A 10,849-nucleotide genomic window follows, 5' to 3' on the forward strand; every position below is an offset into this window, starting at 1 on the left:
AAAAATAGAGAACATTAATAGAAGAAATATGGGATTATTTACTCCGTATGGGGTATTAAAAAGACTAAAATCAAATCGGTGATTATTATTACTAGTATTTAATTCATTGTCATTGCACTTGAGTCGAGCTTTAAGTTCAAATTATAGCCGAGTTGATTAAGTAAACTAATTTGCAAAAGATATTTAGTATGATTAAAAAATAAAATTTTGATTTATAATTTTTTATTTATATATCTTGTGTTCGGTCGTAATAGTTTGTATAATTGAGTCATTGTGGAAGAAATATATTTTACATACCAGATTAAAATAAAAATTATTTTTTAAATCAATTCCTAACATGCCGATGATATATAAAAAAATAAAAAAAATGAATCCACGTCATCTTGTAAATAAAATTAAGATAAATAATATTTACAATCATAGAATACGCAAGCATCGTATGTTCCATTTGAAAAAATGAATAAATATAAAATTCTTATAAAAAATTAATCTTTTAATAATAGATTCCAATCTATTTCAAAAAGAGTATACAATACTTATATAATCTATAATTGCATCTAACATTATTTTAATTATATGTTTTAGCGTGGGTTTGCCGGGCATTTGCCCTGCATAGTGTATTTTAGAATGATGGGCCTAAAAAAAAGGCCCTTTCACAACACACAAATGAGGGGATCCGTGGAAATCCACCGGACCAAGAAGGCCCACAACCAACCAATAGTTGGTATCTCAAATAATTGCCCAACCTGATATCCAGCCTAAACTAGCCAGCTCAGGCCTGATTCAGAGAATAATGGTATTTGGGATGAAACCCAACCTCGCAGTTACACATACCTAGAAAATAAGTACATGCACTATTTGCAATATACTCTTTGGTATATGGAATAGAACAACATATACAAAGGCATAATTTAGCTACAAATATGATCATAGAAAAAAAAAATTATGCCCGATGGATCCACATGCTTTAAAGCATTTGCTAAGCAGCTAGTTCATTCAAATATCAATTGAAAATCTTCAGGTCTTAACCTCCAAAGGGCAATCCTGATGGCTTATGGTAGATCATGGACACGACTTTTAACCCATTTTTCCTCCAAATGTAGAGACCCTGCAACTAAACCTGATGAGGATCCGTATACATGTGTGAAACCTTTCAAAAGTCATTCTCAACAAAACCAATGACTACGAGGCTCTGTGCATGAAAAATATCGAAGCACAACATGTACCTTTATCAAGGATCTCACTAAGATCTTATATGGTACTTCCTTTCTACTTTGCACAGACAATAAAAAACTAACCACTTAGAGCAGTCGGCCGCTTAGGATTACAATATTTACTATTGGTGAAGCAAAAATAGTCACCAAAGAGGAAAGCAGATAATCAACAGAATAACATCATGCTTTTATTGCATGTTATGAAAGGATTAAGTACAAAAATTCATTTTAAAGATGGTACAGTACAAAGAGATTATGCTACATGTATTGCTTTCCAAGTTTATGTAGGCACCCCATATTTCATGAACATGATTATCGCAAAATATATCATGTTTTAGCCACTGATCAATGATATATTTGTATTTACACCTATGTATTCATCCATGCATAGGTACAAAAAACATGCAATGGAAGTTATAGCAAAAATGAACAACAAAATTCTGGTACTCAAAGCAATACGTACCTATTTATATTCATACAGCATCACTAGAAGGCATTGGATGAATAGTGACTACATAGGTAGAAAAAAACATTCAATGGAAATGACGGCGAAGTGAACAACAAAATGCTGGTACTGAATGCAGAACTAATGACGTTTTCCGATTTACTATACTCACACAGCATGATTAGAAGGCATACAAATACACATACTGTAACTCTTCACCCATAGAGTTTCTAGATATAAAGTTATGGAAGCTCTATCACAAATAAATTGTAAATATGTGAATAACCAAGTGCAATAGAAGTAAAAAGCATAGATTGATGAGAGACCAAGATAAAGAAGATTATAAGAAGAATCATGAACTTCATATCCCTCATTTTTTATAAATTTATATTGCAGCATATGCTTTTGTATCACCTAAAACGGTTTCTGCCCATCTGTAGCCCTCTTGATCTTTCAATTGATGCCATTTTTTGAAGCATGATCTGCTCTCTAAACTTAGCGATAAACTCATCAGCCTTCTTATCAACCTCATCAGAGGATGGTACAGAATCGTTGACAGAACCAGACACATCATATTCATCTGAGCTTACTTCAAAGTTTTCACGCTCACACTGCAAGTCATTTTCAGAACCTGCAGCTAAATTCTCACAGAATTCTTCCTTTTCTTTCTTGTGGAACTCTGAGAATGTTGCCTTTGGCATAGGGCACAAGTTATCAATATGTTGCTCACTGGAGCCAATCATCCAATCGTCAAGTCCAACTTTGGTTTTATCTTTTCTCATACATGCCTCATCCAAATTTTGATGCCTCTTTTCAGCCTTGTCATTATTTTGGTTTTGACGTCTCTCTTCCTTTTTTATTCCACCTGCAGTCAGTCCACTAGCTCTAATTGTTCTCACTGATTTTCCCCTTAAAAGAGCCTTTGTGGGGCTTGCGGGATTCATTTTCGATTTCAACCAATCCGTCCTGCAGTCCTCACTATCCGATGGATCCTCTCTTCTACTCCTACCCTTTTCCTTTAACTCATCTTCTGAGTTTCTAAAAGTATCCCTTCCAGATACAGAACCACTACTACAATGCCGAGAATGAAGTGCATTCGACAAAGCCTTTCCATTTCTTGGTATTGGGGGTGATGGTGAAGCCTCACGACCGATGGATCCAGATACAGAACCACTACTACAATGCCAAGAATGAAGTGAATTCGACAAAGCCTTTCCATTTCTTGGTATTGGTGGTGATGGTGAAGCCTCACGACCGATGGATCCAGATACAGAACCACTACTACAATGCCGAGAATGAAGTGAATTCGACAAAGCCTTTCCATTTCTCGGTATTGGTGGTGATGGTGAAGCCTCACGACCGATGGATCCAGATACAGAACCACTACTGCAATGCCGAGAACGAAGTGCATTCGACGAAGCCTTTCCATTTCTTGGTATTGGTGGTGATGGTGAAGCCTCACGAAAAGCCCCAAGAAAGCTCTTATTTTTTCCCAAATCTTCCGTCATCGAGTTTGGTAACTCTGAGGAAATAGAGCTTGAGGAAGAGATTGAACTACTTTGGGATGAGAAAGATCCTGTGGACCTGAAAGACCGTGATTTGAGCGACTCAAATTGAGTTTCATCAACCGAGAGAGGCCTGAAATGCGTAGGGAGGTTCACATCCCCTGCTTCATTTCTCGTTTCCGTCCTTACAGATCTCGAACGCCATGGAATTGGTGAAGCCGCAGCAGCAGCTTCATTAAACCTCTGCTCCAAATTCATAGGATCTAAATCCCCACTTCTGCTTCTATCAGACCTAGATGAACCATCTGAACCGGACCCAGATTCACTTCCACTTATAAACTCGGGACAGTCTAGCTTTCTCACCTTCGATTTTAAGCTCCTAACGGGCAATCCCAACGGCTTATGATCAATCAGGGATGCGGTTTTGCCCCATTCCTCTACACTATAATTCGGTTGAGCGACTACCACCATAGGTTCACCTTGAAAGTACTGAGAATTCCAAGCTTGAACCACATTGTTCTGATCGTGCCCATATCGGCTTTTACACTTTTCCCCAACACCACTGCTACGATTGCAACTATTAATATGCTCACTCCCAATGTACTGAGAATTCCAGCTATTAATGAGACTGCTTTCATCAGGCCCACTTGGATTTTCAAAACCATCTTCGAAAATAGAAGAAACATGAAACATCCTAGACACAGAAGACTGGGAAATATTGAAATTTGATTGAGTTTCATCGATGCTCAGTTCGACATTTCTTCGACCAAACAAGCCATATGATACAGCAATGCCGATGAAGAGGAGGTAAAGAAGCTCCCAGAACTTGGTAAGAAATGTTTGGTTGATAAATGCAGGAGCTCGTGAAGGGAAAAGTGGGAGAAGAATGAGGAAGAGCGCCAAGAAGAGAGATTTGCAGAGGAAGTTTGTGAAGGATTTACCTTGGGTTCTGCGGGATGGTTGGATTGGTGCGTTCGGCTCAGAAAATGGGAAGTGGTTCTTAGTGTAAGGGCTCCAATCCGCCATTGGTGAACAGGTGTGGTTCCTGTGAGCTTCGGGTTTGGTGAAATGGGGATGATGAAGAAAGGAAGACTTTGGGGCCAAGGAAAAAGTATACGGAGAGAGGCACAATAGAGGAAAAAGGTGCGAGGATGGGTAGAATTCAAAAAGTGATTATTATGACCGTTCAGTCGCAATGGACGGAATTGACACTGTCCCCTCTCTTAGCAAGGGCCGTCGTCATTTTATCAGAGCGAATTACGGACGCAGGATTTTGCTTCCACAGCAACGACATAGGTATATTCGTTGCCAAGTGTAGTTAAAACATCAAGGTTTAGTCACAATAGCAGTCATTGTCGACGCAATAAGTGTATCTTACAAATTTGAAAGGAATTTTCATTTTAGATTGGTTTTTTCACTTACTAAAAATAGATAAAAATAAATTTTAAAAAAATCTCACGAAAAAGAAAATTAGAAAAATAGAATCCATTTTTTTGGCATGAGATAATCATTGTAGTGCTTTTATACTTTCTCTTTGATGTGGCTTGTACACAAGAACTAAGATTTTATAACAAAAAGAACAGATTGATTATAATATATTTATTTTAAAGGCCATTTTACATAGGAAATCATAAGCTTTTTAGCTGTTAAGCAACATGGCATCTTGGAGGAGTGTAATGGTGTCAATAGGCAGATTAATTCTCTTGATAAGCCAATGAAATGAGCAATCATCCACAAATAATATTCTATGCAAAAGTGGGAGAAAGAGTATTCAAGTGGCAAACACCCAACACCCATGTATCTAAAAGCTGTTTCTAACCTATTTGAAGAGAGAGAAGGGGTACAAAAATTGTTTGTTAGTCACATGCACAAGGAAAGAGGCATCATTGGCATCCCATGAGCATCAAACCCAGCGCAATTTGCGTCGCATTGGAAGCAAGCCATGACCACTATTGTGAGAAAAGCCATAAATCATGCAACTCTCGCGAGGTAATTGTATGAGTATTAGGCTTTCTCATCTTCCGGACATACCCATTTTACCAAAGCAATTGAAAAGCTGCAAAGGGAGGAGAAAGATGGCTTGTGCCTCCATTTTATTCGATTCGGTTACTGATAAATAATTTTTTTGAATGGGATCCATCAAATCTTAATGAGAAGAGTCATCTCTTGATTGATCTATGATATGATTGTTGTGGATAGATAATAGATTCATTGTAATTCTCTTTTAAATGCATGAGATAGTATATATGGCAAGTGAAAAAATATATAGCCCTTTTAAAAATTTGATAGTTAAAATTAGATAAATATTATTTAATGAGTGCTGTTACTCCTACCGAAAATTCGATACCAAATAGGTACTGAATAATGTAAATATTTTTTTTATTTTTTGTTATTATTTTTACATATTTTTTAATCATTTTAAAGATTTTTAAAAAATTTATAAAATTATTATAAAACATTTTTTAACGGTTAAGTAAAAAAAAAAACACAATTCGATAGAAATTTTCTATGAAAATAGTATTTCTCTTATTTTTATATTTAATTTTGTTATTTCAAATGGTACCATTTGATTATGGTTTTTTAAGTGATTTTGATATAAGTTGTTCGCTAAATAAATTATTTAAATATGTCACATCAAATATTATAATTGAAAAGGATAAAATTCAAATGAAAGTGAGTATGGGTTAAAAAATATTAATGGATAAAGAATATAATCTATGATCGTTGGAACGAGAATAAATAAAATTAAAAGAGATGGATTAATAGTAAAAAAAATAAAGAATTAAACTTGAAATTATGAATGCTCCGAACCAGAACCGATTGGGCTTGAAAATTGTAAAAGCCCATCCCGGCAAAAGCTAGGACTTTTCACGTAAAACGACGCAGTTCAGTGACCAGGTGAACATTAATACCGACTGATCACTTTCTCGGGAAAATATTTTCTCCACTGCGTTGCCTGGGGAGAAAATCCCACTGAGCGATAGAATGGCAGCAACAGGGGGATTTGTGGAGACAGACAATGCAGAGGCCATAATCACAAGAATCGAGCACAAATCTCGAAAGATAGAGAGCCTACTAAAGCAGTAATAAATCTGTCACTGGACTTTGTTTAATTTTCGGAGAAGCCCTCTAATTTCATTGATTCTACAGTGAAAAGTCCTAAAAAGTTTTGATTCCTTGTCCGTACAGATCTAAACCAGTTGAAGCTTTGAAAACTGCTCTCGAAGGCTCGCCTCCAATGACCCGAGACGAACGTTGCAAGGTTTTTCATTCTCTCGCTCTCTCTGTAATTATTTTTTTGTTTCCTCGTGTTGGTTCCCGTGGAAATTGTGGAAAGAAAATTGGAAAGAATCGTGTTTTTCTTTTCTGTTATCACGCCTATTAATGTTGTAAGGTTGAACTCAGTCTGTACAAGTTTCAGAATCGTAAATTCTTCGTTTTCGCTGTATTTTTTACGGTAACAAACAGACATCTTCGTTTGTTCGGCAGATTCTCCGGTGGAGTGTGGAAAGCATAAGTTTCGAAGTTCAATTTGCTTTCTTTGCCCACATTTTATCGACAATCAAACGTGTTCTTATTGTTGTGTTCATGTTTTTGTTGATTTAGTTTCTAAAGAAAATGAAGAGAATTTGATGTGATCTAGGGGTTATGCAGTCGGCAAATTGGATAGTGGTCCATCGAGCTATAATGGCTATAAAGGATGTGGACGGGTTGCTTTCTTCTTTGGATCCCGAGTACTATGATATCCTCATGAAGTGAGTCCTCAAACGGTGATTTACTTTACATTCACGATTTTTCATATTCTTTTTAATATACATTGTAAAGTTCAAAATATATATTTTTGATAGTGCTGATTATGCTAGATGAGGAGTGTTTAATTATGTTAGCCTTTATTTTTTCTTTCTCCTTCCCGCATAGCACTTGAGATGCCATATGGGTACATTTAACAATTTACATTGGTTAGTATTAAACAGGTGAGTGCTTTAATTAGCAGTTTTTGTTCTCTGTTTTGCGATATACATTTTGCTTTCGCAATTTGTTGGTTCAAGACCCACTTCGGGGAAGGGCTCCACTTACTCTTATTCTTCTTCTTGCGACCTGAGTATATTATTTGGATCTCTTTTGAAGGCAGTCTGTAGTTATAAAAGGCCTAGGCCTAAATAGTAAATACTTATATAATTTAGATTGACAAATGTGAGATTCTCTTCCAATTGAAGTAGTGAATTATGAAAACCTAGGTATCATGTTGGATGATAAATCTATCTGCATGTACTTGTGGTGGGCTTTAGGGTAGAAAGTTTTGATCATGGTGTTTGTTATGGAGAGAAAAAGGAATTGGTATTTGTGGACTGAATTAGACTTTGAAAGGATTGTATCTTGATGCTTAAGAAGTTGCTGGAATCTAGAATTGGGATACAACAAAGTCTGAATGTATAGGAGCTAAGATTTTTCTTTCTTATGAGTTGGAGCTAAATGGTTCTAGGCTGTTTGATGACTAACAGTCGGGGAAATATAGGGAGTTGTGGGTTTGTGATAGCGTTAGGGAAAGCATCTAATTTGAGGTTGTAAATAGAGAATAAAAGAGGAATTTTGCTACAATTTTCAAAGGGCTGTGCGAATGGTAACATTGCAATGAAGAAGAAGAAAAGGGAGAAAGGGGGAACTTCCATTAATTAGTCTCAGAAGTACTTTTACTTATAAAAAAAAAGTCTCATGATTATTTATGGCTATGGAAGCATATTAATAGGACTTTGTGACTCAATCTACTTGATGTCAGCACTCCTAATTTGACTAGTTAACTAAAAACTTGACACAATCCAATAAAATTTTAACTTGTATTTAAAGAAAATAACCCAAGACACTAATGCATTGAAAATTTTGAACTCAACTCAGCTGCCAAATTATTCTTAATTCACGGTAAATGCAAAAAATTATTAGCCCATATCTGATTTAAACTAACTATAACATGAAGCTAAAGATCCATGTTAAAAGTTATTTTTCAGCCTAGTTTCGAATGTTTTGACCTTCAACTTGTGGCATCTTTAAGTTGTGAAGTAACAATAAATCGATCTTCCGTAGCTGCATTAGGCAGCGTGGTTCCTGCCCCTCATCGCCCCATTACTTGCTTTTCCTTAACTCTATGTTATATGGTCTTTTGGAAGTTTAATCTGTATGTTCAGATCGTTTTTGTGTCATTTGATTTGCATGATACTTTTTTCCCTTATATATCCATCCTTTTCTTTGAATCCAACTCTCCGCTGATATGTTCTTTGGCCACTTCTCTCGTGTTGCACTTCGTTAGACATATTATAGACTGTCTTCAGACTATTTTACCGAAGTTGTCCTTTTGGTGAAGCATCTCAACTCCTCATGCCTATATAGAATTAGCTTCTTTCCTTTTTTTCTTTTTGGTTGATTTTATATGTATAAAAAATTGTTATTAAAAAAAAAAAAAACTGAGTACATTGAGTGTGCAGGAGAATCTTCCAATGAGTAAGGGGTCCAAAAACCAACAAAGCAAGTAGAAGAAACACTGCCAATAACAGTACTCCATTCGTGAAGAGTTATAACCGATAAAAGAAAGAAAGATTTTATCTCAATTCAAAGACTTCACTACACCCTCGAAAGTTCGATTATTCTTTTCTCCAAACCACTCACATGAGGCAAAGATGATATGATATGTTTTAAAAATTTAACAATTTGGTATTGTTGGTATCATTCTCAGGTACTTGTACAGAGGGTTGTCTACTGGAGATCGTCCCACATGCGATCAGTGCCTTCGCATCCATGAAAAACTGACAGAGAAAGCTGGTTTGGGATGCATACTACGTTCCCTTGCCGACACTGTGAATGCTGTTTAATTTCCCCACACCTTCCATAAAAATAGATGTCGTCATTTATTGTTATCGTCTTGTATGTGTATGGCAACCTGCAGCTCACAATGCCATATGTCTTAGCTGTAAGAAGTACTTATCAAAAAAAAAATGTCTTAGCTGTAAGAACTTGCAGAAAACTTTAGTGTAGAATAAATTACATCTTTGTTGTAAAATATCCTGTTTTGAAAAGGTTTTTATTTATGTTCCTTGTATTTTTGGAGTCCTCCTATCATTTTCTCCCCCTCCTTTCTTTTCTTTTCTTTCTTTTTTTAAATAATTATCTGTGGATATCCGAGCCAACTTGTGTACACCTCAATTAATCTCACGAGATTTTGAAGTTAATGGCCAGGTAAACGGAAATCTCCAATGACCCTAAAGGAATTTGAACTAGTGACGATTGGGGATTAAATCTAAAACCTAATCAACTGAGTTACCTTTCCGGGTTTTTCCTCCCCCTCCTCTCTTATGTCTTGGTTTCTTTGATGTATCTCATTTTTTATGGCTGCCTCGGTTTCCCCTATATGCATAATGATTGACATAAGGCTGAGTTTGTTATGCCTGAATTTAGAATGGTAATTATTAATTCTTGAGAACCGTAAAATTTTTGTTTCTCACTTGATAATATATCAAAGAATCATTTCACGAAGAAATCCAAATTTCCCATAGAATGCAGCAATTTTGAATTTTTTTTACCTTTTAGGTATAAAACTTCTATTGGTTTGTAAATTAATCTTTCTGTGGAAAATATTAGTGTGACACTTGAATTCAATTTTGCACTAAGAAAGTAACTATAAATAGCAAATTTCAGAAGAAAAATATTTATCACCCATTCAAAGATAAATGTAGGTTACTTTCGCACCAAGAAATCATCAATAGTAGTAAAAAAAAGTAATTCAATAACTACCTATAAAAAGAAAAAACTAGTAATTCTATAACTACCAAATGCAGAAGTTGGTAGAACACAGTGATGGCAATATGTAATCATCAAAACTATGTTCAGAAGTTGAATGCATTTCTTTTCCACGTATCAACATCTGATACGTGGAAAAGTAAGTTTTTTTTGTAAATTTTTAAAGTACATTTAACATTCTCCATAGCAAAAAGTTTCAAGATTTCATATGCTGCTAGTTGTTGGTACAATTAGTTCTTCCCAGGGACGTACGTACCTGGGGAAAGTAAAATTGTTTTACCCACGGGTAGGCCAGTGAATAATTACGGGCATTGATTCAGGTTGGATCTTCCCCACCACCCGCATCCAAATTATTGTACGAACAAGAATGTCGAGTACTAATCAATTCATGACGTGGATGGTTGTCGTTTGAGATTAATAATAACGTTGGTTGTTGCCTTGAGTAGATGAGTATTGAAGATGAAGTTGTAACATTTGTAAATACTATAAGGAAAGTAGAAACTGCATTATCTCATTCTTATGCCACTCTGTTGATGCTCATGAATGTTGGGATGTTTTTGAATTTTTCTCCTTTTCTGTGATGTTAATGAGTACCCAACGTTGTCACACTGGCAAAGTATGATGATGATATAGGATGATAATACAGCTGCTAGTATTTTCATTGCATTATTATACACGTGAGAAGTTGGTAATTATATGCAGACATGAGAATTAATGAGGAAGCTGCCATTTTAAGATGTTGCCTATTATTAAAAGGACCCAACAACTTTGATCCCCTTTAAAGAAATTGGGTTTTAATGGTAGTAAATATGATAAATAGCCACTGAATGGTGGACATCAGGGTAGTTTGATTCTGTCTGTCACTAACTCCTGCTCAAGGAGTTAGCATAAAGTGGACA

At 35.7% G+C, this 10,849-nt stretch overlaps 2 protein-coding genes across 2 annotated transcripts; one reads left to right on the forward strand and one right to left on the reverse strand.

Annotated features, from left to right (window-relative positions):
* Positions 1–1,789: 1,789 nt before the first annotated feature.
* On the reverse strand, positions 1,790–4,442 carry LOC122290793. Its single transcript, XM_043098452.1, has one exon. It carries the CDS (start codon positions 4,188–4,190, stop codon positions 2,070–2,072), a length of 2,121 nt encoding a protein of 706 aa, XP_042954386.1. The 5' UTR covers positions 4,191–4,442; the 3' UTR covers positions 1,790–2,069.
* A 1,637-nt stretch (positions 4,443–6,079) lies between these two features.
* LOC122292947 (actin-related protein 2/3 complex subunit 5A-like) lies at positions 6,080–9,252 on the forward strand. Its single transcript, XM_043101525.1, has 4 exons — positions 6,080–6,247; positions 6,354–6,426; positions 6,819–6,919; positions 8,890–9,252. The coding sequence occupies exons 1-4, from the start codon at positions 6,150–6,152 to the stop codon at positions 9,023–9,025; spliced, it is 408 nt and encodes a 135-aa protein (XP_042957459.1). The 5' UTR covers positions 6,080–6,149; the 3' UTR covers positions 9,026–9,252.
* The last annotated feature ends 1,597 nt before the right edge of the window (positions 9,253–10,849 follow it).

The sequence above is a fragment of the Carya illinoinensis genome, chromosome 13, assembly GCF_018687715.1.
Source record: "Carya illinoinensis cultivar Pawnee chromosome 13, C.illinoinensisPawnee_v1, whole genome shotgun sequence".
In the NCBI taxonomy this organism is placed as follows: Eukaryota; Viridiplantae; Streptophyta; class Magnoliopsida; order Fagales; family Juglandaceae; genus Carya; species Carya illinoinensis.

Excerpts from the sequence above, each read along its gene's own strand:
- LOC122290793 (XM_043098452.1), bottom strand. The coding sequence starts at position 4,190 with ATGGCGGATTGGAGCCCTTACACTAAGAACCACTTCCCATTTTCTGAG.
- LOC122292947 (XM_043101525.1), top strand. The coding sequence starts at position 6,150 with ATGGCAGCAACAGGGGGATTTGTGGAGACAGACAATGCAGAGGCCATA. Across the intron at positions 6,248-6,353 it reads ATAGAGAGCCTACTAAAGCA|ATCTAAACCAGTTGAAGCTT; the intron begins GTAATAAATCTG and ends TTGTCCGTACAG. Across the intron at positions 6,920-8,889 it reads TACTATGATATCCTCATGAA|GTACTTGTACAGAGGGTTGT; the intron begins GTGAGTCCTCAA and ends TATCATTCTCAG.